Source organism: Parasteatoda tepidariorum, chromosome 1 (assembly GCF_982258835.1).
Source record: "Parasteatoda tepidariorum strain Cologne lab strain chromosome 1, Ptep-v5.0, whole genome shotgun sequence".
Lineage (NCBI taxonomy): Eukaryota > Metazoa > Arthropoda > Arachnida > Araneae > Theridiidae > Parasteatoda > Parasteatoda tepidariorum.
The window spans coordinates 107,023,565-107,044,149 of record NC_141755.1 but is presented as its reverse complement, the minus strand read 5'-3'; the positions used below and the strand labels follow the sequence as shown (position 1 = coordinate 107,044,149).

General features: G+C 29.8%; 1 protein-coding gene across 1 annotated transcript; it reads left to right on the top strand.

Moving 5' to 3' along the window:
- Positions 1–16,666, top strand: LOC147816680 (uncharacterized). The gene is made up of 3 exons (XM_087157187.1): positions 1–230; positions 12,617–12,768; positions 16,346–16,666. The coding sequence occupies exons 1-3, from the start codon at positions 1–3 to the stop codon at positions 16,471–16,473; spliced, it is 510 nt and encodes a 169-aa protein (XP_087013313.1). The 3' UTR covers positions 16,474–16,666.
- The last annotated feature ends 3,919 nt before the right edge of the window (positions 16,667–20,585 follow it).

Genomic DNA, 20,585 nt, shown 5'->3' with positions numbered 1-20,585 from the left:
ATGTCCAGGGAAAGTGTGCCAAAACCTCTGGCACAGAAAGATCTTGGTTTGTTAGGTGTGAGAAAACTGATGCATTGGGTGGACAATGACCATTGCTGTCTGGAACGGCCTTGGCCTCGTCGATATTGTGGTTCCTCATCGAACCATGTTGAAGTTTCATGGACAGTTGAATTCATTCTTATTGAACACTGTTGTGAACTTCTGATGTCCAGGGCAAACATTGCTCTTCAGTATCCGTGCTCCTGATCTCATACTCATGATGAATCATGATACTCGTGAAGGACAGCAAAATAAGAGAAAACAAGAGGATGCAGAATATAATCTTTGCCTGTTGGAAATACTGGAATGACTGCTCAATATTGGATCGAATCACCTATGTAATATGGAAGGTGCCCATTGCAAGAACTGACTCATGATATTGGATTTTTATGTCTTCCTCGCTTCTTATGACAATTCTTAGGACATTGTTATTTTATCATGTTTCTAGCCATGCACCCTTGGTTTCTGCAGAAAAGCAGTATTAGTGCAGTCAACTGACAATCTCATTTGTATTTTCCCGTCATTCTCAATCAATCTCATATGTATTCCCGTTTATTGTAATCTTAACCAAGAACTACTTGTTCTCTTTGTCAAAACTTGATATGATTGTACATTAAAATACAGTTTGCATACAAAAAAAAATTGGAAAAAAAAGTATTTAAAAAAAAAAAAAAATTTAAAAGTGAAAAAAAAAAAAAAGAAAAAAAAAATTAAAAAAAAAGTAGAAACTAAAAGAAATAAAAAAATAAAAAAAATAAAAGAAATTTTTAAAAAAAAGTGAAAAATGAAAGAAATTTAAAAAAAAAAAAAAAAAAAAAAAAATGAAATGCAAACTAAATATTGTTTATTTTTCCTAATTATGCTATATTCAATTTTATTACCTCCTAACTTCTAATTGTTGTCATATTCTTATGCCATGAATAACTGTTGAGTTTGCAAGTCATTTGATATTTTCAGCATTTTTTTTACTCTCATTTCCAAGGTATTTAAAGTTGAATTAATAGTTTGCAGATAGCAAAGCAACAATTTTTAATTTTTTTTTCAATTTTATAAATTTATTTCATTAATTCAAAATAATTTTTTTCTTCATTTACTTTTTTTAAATCCATTAATTCAATAAATTTTGAGGAAATGATATATATAACATAATGAATAAATGCTACAAATTGAACAAGACAGGAAAGAATAATGTTTTTATTACTTTCTTCAGTGCCAAATCTGAATTATTGTTAATATTTTGAAATTCTTAACTGGTATATAATAATGCTTAATAGGTTAGATAAAATTAGATATTAACCCTTAACTGTCGGAAAATATTTCAAGTTTATTTTCTTCTAAGTTTGTAACTTTGGACTGAAAATTTCTATAGTAAATATTCATTCTTAAAGTATTATTAATAATTATTATGATGATAAAATTGCGATATTAATTATATAAGTTATTATAATTACATAACTAATTGAAAGTATGAAAATGATAAAAAAGTGGTAAAGATTATAAAAAAATTTTTACTACCATATTCACTTCGTAGGGCTTGGTTCCCATTGATTCGTTAAGGGTTAATTCTGAAATATATTTATTTAATTCACTCAATAATTTAATATTTTAGTCAATTTGTATCTTTTTATCAAAAAAATAATTATAATTATTTATTAAATTTTTCACCGAATTATCAGTTTCTTATTTATCATCTTAAATCATTTAAGGTTTGTACTGAAATATATTTCTTAAATCATATATTTTAACATCAAAAATTTTTTTTTTAAATCAAGATTAGTGAATATTAATAAAACGTCTATGAATCTCATATGACTCATTATCCATAAATTAAAAGAAAGTACCAAATTTTTTAAAATCTTTGAATCAGTTTTGAATTTTTTTTTCAACATTTGTAGTCAGTCTAATCAGCTAGAATATTTGTTGATACTTGGTTAAAATGTAACTAAGTGGTTGGTTAATGTAAATATTAGTTTACTCGTGGGGAAAACTTTAATTTTTATTATTCAGTTTTAATCCTAAATAAATGAATACTTAATATTTTTAAAATCAATTTTTTTTTTCAAAATATTTTCAATTTTTAAAATAGGAAAATAAAAACATAAATAATTCAATGAAACAATTCAGTGAAATGAGTGCAAATGAGTTTTGTTAAACTTTACTTATTTTTATTACTCCAAAATAAAGAAAATATCAGACGAAATAATAAAACTGAATTTTTTTTTTCAGAAAAATATTTAATTTTAAAATTAAAATTTCAAATATATACCAAATGTAAAATCAAATTTCAAGAAATGAAGAAAACAATTTGGAAACATGTTTTTTTATCTTTGTTTTTTTTACATTAAAAATAGTTACATGTTTTGTGCATATAAAGTGAAAGAAAACAATTTATGAACGATTTTTTTTAAACGATGATTTCTTTCTAAAGCTTTCAAAGAAGATAAAAACAATAATTTTTTCAAATTAAATTTTAAAAAAATATATATACTTCTGTAACTAAGCAAAGCATGAAATATTTTTTTCGTTCATTTATTTTAAGCTTTCAGTTTTTGTATTTCAGTTGATTTAATTCTAAAATTCAGAATTAAAGTAAAAATTTGAAAAATTCTTCGCAACTTTATTTAATAACACGTGTCATTTCTATCAAAATATAGAGAATTATGAAAATTACTGACTGAAATTATACAACAATGAATGGGATTGTAAAAAGAAACTTAAACATTAGTAGTGAGATCGAAAACTTTTGTTAACTATTGAATTCCACTTGAAACTTGAATTGAAGGCTGTTCAGCATACAATTTTAACTTCATTGTGTTCTAAAAAAAGAAAATTACTTGTTATTTAGTTCCTTTAGCTAAAGGTACCTACTTGTTTTTGTTTTTTTCGAATCAATTTTTCTCTAAGAGCTGTGCATCGGACCCCAGTTCATTTAATCCTTTATAGGAAAATTATATGTTTATCGTTAATTAATTAATGGTGTTCCTGCCTTGTCGGGGCGGTGGGACTTGCGTGTGTAGCTCGTAGTCCGGAGGGCTATGCCGGATGTAGCTTGCTACGGGTAGGGTTTCCTAAGCCGGACAGGCCGAAGGGTAGGTGCCAGACGAAAAAGAATACCAACACGAGCTAAGGTAGACCTCTACTTATATGATGCCCGGATCAGCAGAAGCTGCATCTCCTCCTTATCACTTCGTTGACGCAGAACCTATTAATTTTTGAACTAAGCACTTCTTACAGAGTTCAAACATATTTCAAAATGTTGCTTTTAGGAATGTTTTTGTTTTATTTATTTATTTATTTTATTTTTATTTTTTTATGATAAGATCTAAAACATGAAGGGGATACACTTTGGATCATTTTCATACCCGATTCAAAAGTTTAAATATTTTAAGATTCATTTAAAGTTGAGATGAAGAAAAAAAAAAAATAAATAAAAAAATAATAAATAAAAAAAATAATTAAAAAAAAAAAAAAAAAAAAAAAAAAAAAAAGAATTTTGTTAGAATTGTGTTTTGAAAATTTATAAATACTTCTGATTTCTTTTAAAAACAAATTTAATTTTCAGAATTTATCGCTTACTTTTAATATATAAATTTAGAAAATAACTTAAAATTGCCAATTCAGTTTTTTGAAGTATTTTTTCTAATGGAGACAATTGTTTATATATATTTTTTCTTAAACTATTGTAGGACAATGCTGTGTGTGGGAAGTTACTCTAAAAATTACTTATTTTCGCACTTGCAACTTATGTCATAAATTTGGAAAGTGTTGACATGTTTTTAAATACTTGTTTGGATTTCAGTTACATATAAAAAGGTTTTGAAAAATTAAAAAAAAAGAAAAAAGTGACTGTCGCAAACTTATAACCAACATGTCTATTTGACTTTAAGTTCTAAAATTAGAATTTTTTGTTAAAAACTTTTGAAAACAGAGGTGCCAACTATTGCATTTTATCGGTAATTTTCACGATTTCATAGCTGCCAACTCTACAGGATTTTACCAGCTTCTCTTGATCTACTGGTTTAATAAAAACTTTCCTGGTTTTTGTACATTTTGGAAAAATCCCTAAAATAGGGTAAGTTTCCTAAAAAAAAATCCATATTTAAATGGATTTTTTCGCACAAATTATTGCTTGCTTGAATATATAAATAAGTATTACAAATACATAATGAAGCAAGCCTCATTTATTGAAAGAAATCAATTAAAAACTCTTTGTACTAAAACGTTCAGTTTATTTAATTTTCAGAACTAGTTTTTTAAATTAACTGGAAAAATCTTTTTGATAAATTAAATGCCTATTACTGTTCAAAATCATGAGTTAACATATAGCGTAGCATTTCAAGCATATTTAATGGCAATCAAAGCTGGAAAATATTTTTATATTTTGATGACTGAAAATTCCTTATGTGTAAAAGATTTGATACATAATGCAGCAAATAAATATTAATTCGTAAAATCTACTGGATTTTTTTCCTATCTATATTGGCGTATGCACTTTAATCAAATTATATGGAGGTTAATTTGAATTTCGTAAATGCTAATTGTAAATATTTTTGTGTATATATTGTATATATATTTGTGTTTTGATGGAAAGTTGGTACCTCTCGTTTTCATTTAAGGTGTTGAATCTTGGGCTATTTGAAGTTTTTAGAATCTGTACATTTATTTCTTTGAATCTGTTTATATATTTTTCAGGGTGTGTAGCGTTTTTAAAAAGTGTTTAAAGATGCTTATTTTCAATTTTTAAAAGCCTTTAACTGTGCTATTTTTCATTGGAAGTTCTTAAAAACTGCTTTGATTTTTCCTTTTCCAAATTAAAATTTTTTCTTTACAATCTTAAAAATTTTTTGCATAAGTAATTATTAATTTACAAAATAGAATGAGCCACTTAATAGTAAAGAAATTTAAAATTGCTCATAAATTGTTTTTTATGATGGCTGATAGAGAATGAGCCACTCAGTTATGAAGAAATATGGAAAATTGCACATAAGTTGTTTTTTTTATGATGGCTGATAGAGAATGAGCCACTTAGTTGTGAAGAAATATGGAAAATTGCACATAAATTGTTTTTATGATGGCTGATAGAGAATGAGCCACTTAGTAGTGAAGAAATTTAAAATTGCACAAAAAGAGTTCTTTGTCAGAAACTATTTCTTTTATCATGATCATGAAAAGTCTGAAAAGTATTTTGCATTTTTTTAATATATATTTGAAGAACTTACATCAATAGAAAGAAAACATTTATTAGTGCGCATATCCCAATTTTGTTATTTTTCTTAAACTGTTTGAAAATATTTTTTAAGTGCTTAAAAGGTGCTTATTTTTTGTTTAAAAATTTGGCTACGCACCCTGTTTTTTTGAATTTGTAAAGTTAATATTATTGATGTAAATAGTAATGATATTGTGAAGTAAAATGTTAATGTTTATTAAAATGCATCTTTATTAATTATTCTTGCATTCATCATCATCAATGGCTCGACAGTCCAGGGTAGGCCTTGGCCTTCACAAGAAGTTTTTTCCAGGCTAACCTTTTTCCTGCTAGTTTTTACCAGTTAATAGTTTTTAAGACCAAAAGGTCTTTTTTTAGGTCATTTATCCATCTCAAATTCTGCCTGCCTCTTTTCCGTGTGCCAACTGGTCTGGCATTGGAAACTCTTTTTGTGGTACGTTCTTTGTTCATTCTGATAACGTGGCCATTTTATTCTTTGCAGTTTAATAATCTAGTATTGGTGCTCACATTTTAGTAAAGGTGAACATAATTTTTCCAGCCTTTTTTAGTATCATTAAAAAAGGTGTTTTCTTTTTTCATTTTAAATAATCATAAAAGTGATAACATAAATGTTTCATTTGAAATGCTTCAATAGAAAGTTTTAAAGTTATTCATATGCATTTTTCCTCATATTTAATGCCCTGAAAAGAAATATCTTTCAGTTCTCTGTTAATCTTAAATATTTTCTTTACAAAGCATGTGGAAATAACGTTAAATGCCGATTTAACGTTTTTTTTTTTTTATGTAGAATTTATTTCCTTTACATTTCATTAACGTCAATTTTGAAGCAGACTCGAAGATATAAAGTGACTATGATTTTAATGGTAGTTGAAGTTTGTCATCATTGACTGTTACATAAACATCTTAATTTGGATGTAATAAAATGATCTCAGAGAAAATGAATAAAATCGTTTCAGAGAAAATGAATAAAATCGTTTCAGAGAAAAGGAATAAAATCGTTTTAGAGAAAATGAATAAAATCGCTTCAGAGAAAATGAATAAAATCGTTTCAGAGAAAATGAATAAAATCGTTTCAGAGAAAATGAATAAAATCGTTTCAGAGAAATTGATTGATTAAATATTGAAAATGGCCATAATTCAAAAAATAAAGAAGAAAAGAAATCTCTTAAAAGATAACATTCTGCACATCGAGAATTTTAGATTGGGAATAATATTCAACTGTTGAGACTGAATTGGTTCCCAACGGGCAGTTAGGAGCATGGAGAAGAGATCCAAGGTTGACGACAGTGACGTATGTATTCAAAACGTACATCACAGTGACGTATGTATTCAAAAATAAAATGACATTGCCCGATTAAAATGCATAATACTTAAAAATAAATGTTAAATTATTTTTCAAAAAAAATTCTGTAAGATATTTAAATTTTTTGCTAAAGAAAAGGAATACAATTGAGTATGAAATAATCCTAATAGTAATTGAGAAAATTGGTAATGCTTTCCTAAGAATATATTTTTTTATATCTTATTCAATGATCTGCAAAATATCTTTGCTAATCTTAACCCTTAATTTGGTTAGTCCAACAATAATAATCATTGAATGAATCATAATAGTTAAGCAACATTAATGAAACCGAATTGTTGGTAAACCATCAATACGACTATACAACATCTCCCATTATATTTTGATAGTTGTTGGTCCAACAATAAAAAAACATAATTTGCTGGTTGACCATCATAATGGTGAACAACATCTTCCATCTTATTTTGATGGTTGTTATTGGTTCAACAACAATATAACATGGTGGTTGAACCATCATACTAGAAAAACAACATGTTCCATCTTAGAAGTACATTTTTGTCTTTATTAGAAAGACTAATCTTTTTCCATACATAAAAAAGGAAAAAAAGAAAAAGTATTCCCGTATGTAAAAAATAAAAAAGGGGGAGGAGAATTATCTTAAACGTATATTTTTGTCTTTATTAGAAAGACTAATCTTTTTCCATACGTAAAAAAGGAAAAGAACTGTCTTAAACGTAAATTTTTTTCTTTATCAGAAAGACTCATCTTTTTCCTTGCGTAAAAAAGGGAAAAAAAAGAAAAGAGGGAAAAGAACTATCTTAAACGTATATTTTTGTCTTTATTAGAAATACTCATCTTTTTCCATACAAAAAAGGAAAAGAACTATCTTAAACGTAAATTTTTTTCTTTATCAGAAAGACTCATCTTTTTCCTTGCGTAAAAAGGGGGAAAAAAAGAAAAGACGTAAAAAAAGAGGGAAAAGAACTGTCTTAAACGTATATTTTTGTCTTTATCAGAAATACTCATCTTTTTCCATACGTAAAAAAGGAAAAGAACTATCTTAAGCGTAAATTTTTTTCTTTATGAGAAAGACTCATCTTTCTCCTTGCGTAAAAAAAGGGAAAAAAAAAGAAAAGACGTAAAAAAAGAGGGAAAAGAACTATCTTAAACGAATATTTTTGTCTTTATCAGAAAGACTTTTTGCTTACGTAAGAAAGGGAAGAAAAAAAACAACGAACTGTCTTAAACGTATATTTTTGTCTTTATCAGAAAGACTAATCTTTTTCCTTACGTCGTCAGGATTTCGGAACAAAACGAAAACTTAAATGAAACAAAAGTTTTAATTTTTGTTATTACAGGTGATCACCGGGTCACTATACTAACAGAGGAATACAAACCCTGCATATATTATGTAAATATCTTGTACATATTTTATTATCTACTTGTTTAACTGTAATTATGTTTTTCGAGTATTATTGCTTTACCTAATTTGACAAACCAACTATTTTTAAACTTATTATTGCCCACTCATATTTGTTCATAACTTCATACTCATGTTATTACTTGACAATGGAGACCACCTCTCCATACCCCCTTTCTTTACATTTTATTGCTTTGACTAAATTATGGCTAACCAATTCATGATTGCACAAATCCGATGAATCGGTAAGTGGCGCTTCGCGCCAAAGGCCGAGGTAAAAACAATTTCCAGCGTTTGTCATATATTTTAAAGAGAACATAAGTGATTATTTCTACCTTATAGCTCTATTTGATAAAAAAAAAAAATAATAATAGTTCATTGCACGTATTCACATATTTAATTATTTTAAACTAGTGGGCTGCGTCCCCTGCTCGCTAACGCTCGCCAACCGCCGAAAGTTGCTACGCAATCTTATATGGTTTGCTTCGCAAACCAAGCGCGCTTCGCCAGCTACTAACTTAGGTACATTGCAAATGCACAAAATTCTAAGATTTCAAAACAATCATTCAAATCCATATAAAAACTTCACTTTTTTTAAAAAAATTACATCTTTTTAGTAAATACTAAGTCATTAAAATAAATTTGAATTCAAATAAATGACATGTAATTCGTTAAACCTATTAGAAATGTGTTATAGTATAATTGGTGATATAAATCAAAAATCGTCAAATAAATTCGTAATATAAAAATTCGTGAAAAAAAAGCGCTTTCGATAAAATACTAAAATAGAGATCTATCAACAAAGACTACTCACTTCTGCCTAGCTTAATAGTATGAGATTGCCGCAGCTGATGCTCTCTGGTTATTTCAGATTCCGTTTTTAAAGCGCTATATGTTGAGCCACCTCAACTAGATTTGGCATGTGACGTTTTTAGCGGCAATCACTGGTCGGCTTTCTAGCGTTGCCATTCCTTTTTTTGTCGCCGTGTAAGAGAAATAGTAACGTAAACAAAACAAAGCAAACGTTGCCACCGGCGGAAAAGAAATACAGCCAAAATTTGGGAGCCACGTAAGAAAATTATATATATTAGATTCGCTATGTGGGATGAATTCAATATTCAACATTACGTGGTATCCCGCGTGGTCCAAAGTCACCAAATTTATAATTTTGAGGTTGTCTGATACCAGTTGAGTTGCTTTTTTTTATTTATAACATTTCTTTTAAAACGTGTTTCTAAAAAATTTGTTTATTTAAAATCAACACTAAATAAGTAGGAAAAAATACTTATGTATTTAAAGTCAAAATTAATGGGAATGTCGCACTAATTAATTCAAGAGAAACGTAAAAAATCGCCATACTATTGACTCCAATGTTGCCTATTTAATTTAGGTAATATAATTAAAAAAAAGAAAGAAGCCAAGTACTAGAAATGGAAAAAAAAGATTTTTATTTCTCTGGAAGAAACTTCAGAAATCATTACACTATCTTTGATGGCAATGATGTTGGTAAAATGTTAATTCATTGAAAAAAATGTACTAAAAAGCTAAAATAATGGATAAGAGATACTTATTTCGGGAAGCCGTAATAAATCGACATATTATTATTGACACTAATGCTTTATTAATATTGATATTATGTATTAATTGAAATAAAATAAGCTATGTGCTAAAAAACAAGTTTAATGAGAAAAGGTCAATCGGAAATTCATTTAGGAAAGCCGTAAAAAATCGCCATTCGGTGACGCTTAATTAATGTGTACTACAGGCGGTAATATGTACTACTTAGGAATTGGTGCAGTTTTGAGAAGAATTCTGCAACGGTGTTTCCATAGTTGCAGAAAATATCTTTTCCAGTGGTAGCAAAGACTGTGTATTAGTGTTTTAATGAATTAGAAATAAGAGAACTTTGTTCCACCACTATTTATATTTTAATACTAAATCAAAGAACAGATAGAGAAATGGCCATGCTCCAAAATCCTTGTCAAGTTCTAACATGAGCTCTATTTTTTTTTAAAAGAAAAATTCGGATTTAGTTGCCTGCCACTAACGAATGTATTTTTCACTAAACACAAATGTTGAAGGGCTATGTAATAAGTACCTAATATTCTAATATAAGTATAAAATAATATATTGATATATTTAGTTATTATTAAAACAGCCCCAATACTAAGCAATTTTAAAAACGATACTTTGGAAATAAGAAAGGGCCTGAGAAAAATTACTTGATTATGTTGCATTTTGACTATCGTGAGTTGGCCGCGAGCAGTAGTATCATTCCAAGTGTTGCTAAATACATTTTATAGTTATTTGAATGTGAAGAACTACAAAAAACGAGTTTAGTTTACTTAAATAACGTAAAGCTACCCGAAAAGTGCAAAAAATAGCATTAAATCAAAAAAAAAAAAAGTAATTATTTTAGCTATATTAATTGAAAAACTTAGTGGAAAAATCAGGTAAGTGACTTTTTCAGAACGAAAAACAAATGAATCCGAACTTATTTTATTGCCAATTTATTAGAAGACGGGACTAATAATTATTTGTTTCATCTTATTTACCACTGACTAATTTTATATATCAAGTATACTAAAAATTGATGTGGATTAGGTATGTTAAGATTAAATTGATGCCAAAAACAGTTCTGTTAAACAAATCCATATTAATGCAACCATTTTTTGTTTTGTTTTTCTGATGCATTGGGATTCGTTTAACGGAGTCAATCCAGAAAGCATTTGATCAATGGGCAATAAGGCGATCACAACTTTTTTTTTCTTTTTTTTTTAATGTCTTATAAATATTTCTTAGCTTATGTCATTTAATAAATGTTTGTTTGTTTTTTCGAACAAGGGCTTGAATTACTCTCGGTTCACCAGCAATCTTCTTTTTGTGAATCTTACTTTTCAAGTGCTATTTTTTTTTTCTTGAGAAATCAACAGGAACATTGCATGCGCAACAAAATAAAAGTTCTTTTTTCAAACTTCAAAAGTTCCTTTTTTGAATTGTTGACATCGCTCAAAAGCTGCTACTTTAATCATATAGCTCATATTTTTAACTAGCAAACTTAGATCAGCTGATCTTGAGAAAAAAAAAAAACGGAGCTAGCATTAAAAATATAAATTAAGCTTATCCTAGAAACCGTTCTTTCTATCTTTCCTGTTATCAGATTAATGAATGAGAAATGTAAGAAAAATTTGTTTTCTGATAAAATCACCTGCTTCTCAACACAAATCAGGTCTAGTTTACAAAACATTAAAATAAAAAACCTGCTGTTCTTGGAACATTCTATTCTCAAACTACCAGTTACAAAAGCCTCAACTCCCCCTCACCTAAGAAGCTGACCCCTGTTTAAGAAATAACAATAAGCCTCCCAGGAAAAATTGTCTGGATACATACAAAGGGAGTAGAAATTTCATTGCCCCCCTGCAATAACCTGTGTCACAATTTTTCTGTCAAAAGTTTGATTTATAGCATTTTTCTTCTTTTGTGATTTCTATTTCTTTTGTATCCTTACTGACTTCCAGGAAGTTAATCCTAATCAGTCTATCACCCTTAAGTGTGGAAAGACCACCTTACTTGACAAGATTTGTATTATCTCTTATCGCTGAACTCCCTACCTTATTATTAACCTATAATGTTAAAACTGGGTCAGGTATTATGTTATAATATATACTATACAACCAAAGTTAAAATTATACTAAAATACCAATAAAAGGAAAATTTGGGCTCTACAATGTTTCACAATATTTAAGCATGCTTGTAAATGTTTCTAATTCTATACATAGAATAAAGTTAAAAGTAAGAAATTGTTGCTTACAAATTGTTTATATATGACCCCATATCTCCCCTTAATATTAACCTATAATATTTAATCTCGGTTAGGTATGTTAATATCATACTATAAACAATATTATATAAAATAATTATAGACAAATTAGGGGCCCCACAAAGTTTAATCATGTATATATATTTCTATTTGCTTATAATAGCGTTAGAATTAAGAAATCGTTGCTTATAAACAGCATATATATGGCCCCATATCCCCCCTTAATATTAACCTATAATCTTAAATCTCGGTCAGGTATTATAACTTCTTAGAAACGTAAGTTTTTACATCAAATGTGCCTCCAAAATTCTGATCATGAGAAAAAAATGAGCTTTTGTTGTAAAGAAACTTTTAAATTTAAAGAATCGTTTTTCTCTTTATTGCAAAAAGGATAAAAAAGAAAAAGAGAGAAACACGAAGAAAAAGAAAAAAATTATGAAATACATTGTTCTATTTGCCTTGGTGGTGGCTGGTGGCAAGTGCCTTCGGTCCCGCAGTGGACTGATCGTTAAGACACGGTTCCCAGCAGATCACCGAAGTCAAGCATCACTGGCTACGGTCAGTGTGCGGGTGGGTGACCACTTGGATCAGTCTGCGTAGGGACCGAGGGTGTGCGGTATTGGTCCTTGATAAACTGTGCTACCGTGAAGTGCTCGACTTCGCGCGCAGGTCGTCGGGCTACCGAAGCGGGGGTGCCATCCCCTCCGCAGAGGATCAAAATTGTGATGGCATGTCTTCGGATCATCCTCCGGGATGATTCCCAGACCGTCGCCAATAGCCCATTGTGCAGCTCTAGTGCGACGTAAATTAACAACAACAGCAAGTGCCTTCGTTTCCCCCACCCAACTTCTGCAGTGGAGTGATATGTGATGATCTGTCTAACTGCTTGAGAGAGAATGGACAGAAAATCAGAGAAAAAGGAAGCTTCTGCAAGTGCTGCGATATCTGCGTCAAAGTATTAGGTGAGTATTACAATGGTCACGAACTCATGAAGAAATAGGCTGATTGATTCATGTAAGGCTGTTATGAATTTAGAAGAGCGCAATACAAGGATTGAAAATGACATAACCGTCCCTGACCAAATTATTGTAAGATTTCATGTAAAATCTTAATTATCAGGTGGTAGGGGAGAGTGGGGTCAATTGTAACAGGGTACGATTGTAACAGAGCTAAAATTTCGAGTGTCGGGTTCTAGATTTGGTTCCTAGGTGGCGTACAGGGTGTATTTAATAAATCTACATGTACACCCCTGATGGCAACCATTTTTATGTACTTTTGAAAGAGTTACATCACAAAAGATATTTTCACGCCACGCAAGTACTTTTTTTGGTATTAGAATATTATATTGTAACAAAGTAATTTTGTTTAAGCAAATAAAAATTAGTAACCGAATATGTAAGTGGACACTTTAAATAACATTTCAATAAAAAAAAGATTAGTTTTGCTAATTAACTAGCATTGTTTTTAACAAATGAAGCTGAAATGGCGTCTTGGGGACAATTGTAACAATAAGTAAAGGGACGATTGTAACAGCTGAAAATAAATAATCTTATGTTTACAAACCATTACTTAACTCCTTAAGAACCACCAATAGTTTCCTATATCATTTATATTATGTTGCATGTGCATTATTTTATTTGTCACCTTTCACAGCATAAATTAAAATTTTTAACCCCTTAAAGTTAAAAGTTTAACCCTTTAGGTTTCTGCTCATTATTATTTTTACTCCTGAAATATCACTACTATTTTGATCAATAAAAAAATCTATCACAACTATGATAATATGTATAATTAACTATGTTTTAGTTGAATTTATGAACTGTTACAATTGACCCCGTAAGTGGGGACAATTGTAACAAGTGCTCGACTGTCAAAAATTGTTAATAACTAATACAATAACATTTAAAATCGGGTATTTATTTTTTTTTCTAGTAGAGGATAGTCTACTTTACTCGTCTGTCAATTAATACTAATAATATATCGGATTTTTTGTTAGTTAAAAATAGTTAAGTAAAAAATGTTACAATTGACCCCACTCTCCCCTACTATACAGCTCTATTGTTTTTACGGGACTGAAACCGGTTTTCACTTGTTTACGTTCGTGTATCAATTGGTGAAATTAGACGATACGTAATACAAATTCGACGATTGGATAAATTAGACGATATATTCCATGAATATAGAATATTTATTATATCAGGTATTATATTAGTATATTATAATAATTAGACCCAATTATTCGGCGCGCTGTAGTGTTTTAATAATAGCATGTTTTGCACGAGTTTATAGGCAATACATTTACATTTAAACACACATGTAATGGGTTTTTATTCGGGAGATTTTTTATATACTTCCTATTTGTATTTATTTTTAACGTATTGCATTACAATGTTAACCAATTGATACACAAACGTAAACAAGTGCAAACCGGTTTCAGTCGCGTAAAAAAAAATAAAGCTGTATAGTATCAACTGATAATTAAGATTTCACATGGAATCTATACTATACGCACTATGGTGTGTCTAATAATTTGGGCCAGGTGCTGTATACTTTTATTTATCTGAATTACGTTTGCTAGTAATTAGTGCCCAAAATCGCAATGAAATTGATCGTCATTTAATGATTTAGTCACCATTGTGGCGATTCTGGCAGGTTAGGCCGAAAATTCGTAATGTTGTGAAACAGTTAGTTCTAGAGATATTTTATTTTATTTTATAGCCAGCATTAAACAGCCGTCTCCATTCTAGCTTTATGACTATCGAGTTCGACTCCGTAGCCTTTTTATTTTGAACTGAGCCCAGAAGAAAAGCGAACTTTTGAATTAATCATTGAGGCCAACTAGCTTTCGTGAAGAAATTTCGACGGAACTAACCAGCATTTACGTTACATAGAAAGGAAAACCATGAAAACCTCCCTCGGTTATCACGACAGCAAGAGGATTTTAAATCATGATCTGTCTACTATTGAAAATACTTTACGTCGGCACTGAGGCCGGTTCGAATTCGTATCAGCCAATTACAGTTGGGATTCGAACCTAGATCAGCTCATTCGGAGGGGAACGCCGTGAGCCACCACAGCTCAAACGCAATATTTTATTTTATTTTTATAACCAGTGCTGACCCGATTCTGAGTGCACAACTACCTATGTTCAACCCCGTAGCCTTGTTACCAAATCCAGAAGACAAGAGAACTTCTGAATTAAGCATTGGTAGAAACTAGCCTTCGTGAAGGACTTTTTTGATGAAACTAATTCGCAATTGTGTTACATAAAAAGAAAAATCACGAAGACTTCCTCTGGTTAGCTCGACAGAAAGGGGACAGACGGGATTTTAAACCATGATCCTCCCAGCATTGGGGATATTTTACGTCAGCACTGTGGTTGGTGCGAGCCAAGTGCAGGATTCATATCGACTAGCCATTGTTGGGATTCGAACTTGGGTCACCTCATTAAGAGGAGGCTGCTCGATAGCATTTCCGAACATGGGATACTATGCCTACAATATTATCTACCTCTCTCTCTTACTTCCCGTCTAAGTTCGTAATCGCTGTACTGGGTCACTATGTCTAAGTAAATAAATTAAAAAATGCGTGGTTGGTAAGTGATAATTCGAGTTTTAATGGAGTGTCGATTACTACCTCCGTCCTAACATTAGAGTTCAGTATAATATAGTTGTGTGCAATATAAGATAGTAAGTTTATCCCAGCATAAAGTAGTTACAGCATATAATAGTTTTAAAAAATGTAGATCATGTTCTGATTTTATTTCGAAAAAGCATATTTGTTTAACAAAGGAGCATTCTGCGGTGATTTGGAAAAATCTTGTTTGTTCAGAAAAAAAGTGTTTAAGTTATACTAGGACTACTATTTTACTAGGAATTTACTTAAAAGGAATTTTTTATTAAAAAAATATCAGAAACGTTTAGTTTACTAGGCCCATATCAAACCATATACAATGGCTCTCAAAAGTGTTCGTACACTTTGAATGCTTGCCTTGGAAATGAATTCAAACATGAAGTCCAATTTTTTTTTCACAGGATCTGGTTGGTAAGGCACTGGGATCATGTTCAAGAGTTCGTGGGTTCGATCCTCGCCGGCCGAAGACTCCCCGTGTAGTAAATGGTGACTGATGCACGTTAAATCTGTCGAGTCGCAAAGTCCTCCATGTTCCCATAACAAATCAATACCTCTGGAGGTACTAAGTCAGGAATTTCTTTGTCTTCTGGATTGGTTCAAAATTACGAGGCTACGGAGTAGAACAGTGACTAAACCCAAAATTGGGTCTGCTGTTCAACGACGGATATAAAATAAAAAAATAAAACTTTTTTCGCATAATCTCTATGTGATTCTATAATACAAGACTCCACCTTTAGAAAAAAAGAAAGAAAAAAGATCCAATGCTTCCTAGAGTATAGAAAACACCATCCATAGCACTATAAAAGCTTCTCGATATAATCTGGAAAATTATAGAGCTAAAATTTAAACTGATTACAATTATTTTTTATCTAAGTTCTTACAGTGAAATCGTTTTGTTCTTCATAGGCGAAGGAGAGAGATGCATATCAGATCACATCCTCGGATCAATATCAGCATCCGAATGTGACGAAGGACTTGCATGTCACAGAAGTCACTGGAAGTGCGTCACCATGGAAGAATTCTTAGAAGACTAAAACTATACTCAAAAAGTATTTGTACAAAAATGAAAATAAAACACACAATACGATTGAAGGGAATATATTTTATACATGATCATTTCATACTTTATACATGATTTTTACCCCCAATTCTCGAAACTTGAGAAATTCCAAATTAACACGCTATTTTCGTTTAAGAATTTTTGAAATATATTGTTTCCAAGACTCATTGTTTTTTCTTCTTTTTTTTCGATTAATTCAAATCATTCCTATTGGAGCTCAACTTGCAACCAACTCACAGTTAGTCACTGAATTAAGCAATGATTATTCTACTTAACACGTTGAATGCCATGGGGGTCACCGGTGACCGGCACTGAGTTTGTTCGTAGCTTCACGGGGGTCACCTAAGACTATTAGAAACACATAATTCGAGTCTTTTAATTTTTTTATATTATTATCGTTACTAAAATGGTTTGAAGAAATTAATGCAATATAGAACTCACAAAAATTATTTTGGCTAGACGGGCAAGCTATGTAAATTTATCGTGGCATTCAACGTCTGAAGAGAACGACACACTGTATAAAGTTTTTGAAACTTTTTCTTATCAAAGTTAATAGCTCACCAGGAGGGAACCACAAAATAAATCACTGTGTATCTTTTTTTCATTCTAAATGATGTGTGAGTGAAGTAAAAATAAAAGAAAAGTAAAACCCCCTTCATTTACTTCAATGTATAACTGACAGCAAGATTTGATTAATTTTTAAACTTTACCCCAAACACCTGTTTAGATCAACTAATGAACAGGAAGTCTCTATTGAAGTGACCACCTATTGTATATCCTTATCCTCACTGCCTTTATATCCCTATCTTCACTGAAAAACGGAAATTCCGTTTTTGCAGGTGAAACATTTCCCAAAAGTAAACAAACAAACAAATTTATTTCAGTACCTCTTCTTCATGCAATTAGGTAGGGACAAAAAACAACAAATATCCGGTTAAACGGGGAAGTTAAGCATTAGTTTCGTGTAAAATTATTTGGTTCCAATAAATTTAATTCGTAATAAACGTGTCATTCGATTATCCGATATGCAATTAAGTGGGGACGACTGTAATATAAAATAGGATAGCATACGTCTTAAACTTTTTTATATTATGTACAATGCGCAAAAAGAAAAAAAGAGATAGAACACACTAAATAAATTTTGATCTAGCCGTCAAAACGAGTGATTAATAAAGTCGTATATTTAAAATTCGATTTCGCAGGACGTATTTGACCGATAAAGTTTTGTAATTTTTAGATTAAAATTTTGTAATTTTTTCCATTTAAAATTACATTCTTAAAAGTGACGTAAGAATTTGTGTACCTTACAATTCACAAATTTTCCGCCAAATATTTATAAAATAATAAATAATTATTAAAAATTATTTTTTCTATGAAGTTATCTTTAGACAAACAAATTTTATTATTGTGTTTAAAAATTATTTATTCGTTTCAAAAGTTCTCGAGATATAGCGAATCACGCAAAAAATAAAATCAACATTATGGGATACTAACTTCCCAGAAAGCATGTAACCTTGCGTCAGAATTTTCCTTTCATGTTCACTAAAATGTTTGTACTAAAAACCTTTTTTTCAATGTGAAGCAAAAATATTGCAGTTTCAAACCTTACATCCTAAAATGGTTAAAAGTTATTTTTAAAGCCTTTTTTTAAAAAGTATTATCACTAAGGCCTGGATTTTGATGACATTTGCATTTTTGGACATTTTTTGTCCTTTAGAGCATTTTTTTAGATTTATAGGGCATTTTTCATAAAATGTTTTAGCTTATTTTGCATTTTAAAACATTTTTTAAATTTTTTGTTTATTTTTTCTAATTTTTACTATTTTTTTTATCATTACACTGGCTTTCAAACAGTGAAGAAAATCTCTAGGATATTAACAGGTGAAGTAACATCTTTTCAAATTGAAGAAGAATTGTCAGTAAGTGAGACAGTCTTTTTCAAGTACCCGCCAATAACATCAGTAGACGTTGAAAGAAGCTTCTCCAGGTATAAAAATTTACTTTCAGACAAGAGACGCTCGTTTACATTTCAAAATATCAAAAAAAAAATTTCATAATCCAATGTAATTCTGATATTTAGTAATATTATGAGATGGAAGTTGTTATATTCATTAAAGTTTCGATACAAAATGAAAATGTTTTGAAGTCAATATATTTTCCTTTTTTTTTTTGTTATTTTAGGATATAAAACATATTTTTCAAATTTTAATAAACGTAGAACATATATTGCATTGCTTTATATTTTTTAAAATGACTCATAATAATTTTAAAGAGTAAAACATTGTTTTAGTTCAATATTTTTACTTCTATTTAAGTCATGTCATAAGGCATTTTTAGCGCAACTTTCGCATTTTTAAGGGCATTTTTCGCACTTTTTAAGGGCATTTTTTGCACTTTTTAAGGGCATTAATTGGGATTTTTTAGGTCATCAAAATCCGGCCTCTAATTATCACTTACGTAAACTGGTCGCTTAGGTTTTCGTCACACTAGAGATAGGATCAAATTACATTGTCCATTAAAATTTCATGACAAGGTGGATTTTAGCTGAGCATACAAGACTTTGCGAAAAGAAACCTTATAATTATCTTAATTTAAGATTATTTTCACCTTAAGACAGCCTTATTCAATGTTTTTTATTACGCTTAAAAACCCTGAGACAACCTCGATTTAAGGTTTTTATATAAAGAGTTGTTTTCCAAGGTTTTAGATTAGGGTAATGTGCGTAGAATAGATCAGATTGTCATAGATCTCGTTGTAAGGTTAGAAGGTTTACACGTAAACCGCATAACAAACCTTTTTAGGTATAGGTTTAAAGGTTTATGCTGAGTAAAAAGAAACCTTATTTTGCTATCTGGGATAATACAATGTTTAGAAAGTATTTTTTTTTAATTACCCATAACTTGATGTAGCCATAAATTTTTAAAAAAAAATCGAATTTTCCGTTTTGATTGTTTTAGACAATATGAAGGTAGTTTTCGTTGCCTGTAGAATTTGGTACAGCTAAATAGTCCACCATTAGAATTTGCTCTTTCTTACATAACTTAAACAATTACTTCAATAAAACAGTTAGAATGATAGTATCTTACTAAAATATTTTGATAGGCGTAAACAAATTCATTAACAGAGCTGATTGTGCTCCGGAAAAAATCCGGATTCCCGGAATTTACGCTAACAGTGATCCGGAAGTTTCCGGAGATCAAATTTTCAAAGGTGGAACTTAAAAACACAGTTTATTTTTTTTGTTTGTAAGAGAGAGCCAGAGAGATACTTTATAAGCTCATATTCATGATTAATATTCATTTTTTATCAGTAAATCGTTGTTATAATCATAAAACTCAAGAAAGAAAGACAAATTTGTAAATTATAATTACTTCTCCAGTTCATCATAGGAATGTGTAAAGTTTTAAACATATTTTAAGTAAACTAAGAAATATTGAGAAAAAGGAAGAAAAAAACTTGTTTACATTTTTTTTTATTTTTTCAATTTAAACTGTTTCATTTTTTTTTTTTAACTCAAGAAATTTTCCGGAATTTTGACTTGGGGCTCACAATCACCCCTGCATTAATCAACTGAGCTCACAAGTTAATTTATTCATACATGTCACAGCGCGTCCTGCGTTGCACTCGACATATTATGCTGTAACATTTTCATTTTTACAAAAATCAATTCCAAAAATAATTTTAATTCAATATTTTGGTACAATAAGTTTAATAGAAAAGAACTATTGAAAAATGCATTTTTTAAATTTTTACTCAGTTATTCCCCCTTGAAGTATAAAGTAGCAGTATCGAACGAACTTTTAAACTACTCTTTAACTGTTTAAATCATAAATAAATGTGTAAATTCATTAGGATATTGAGTAATAATAATTAAGATCCACTGCGCAGAATTTATTGGTGATCATTAAAATATAATAAATTAAAATTTATTGCCCTTGCTGAAAGGGAAATGTATAGGAATAATTGAAATTAAGGGTTTACGGGATATGAAATAAAGTGAAAAAAAAGTTTTTTAAGTGGTACTAAAAGTGGTAATATATATATATATATATATATATATATATATATATGGATTGATCAGTATTT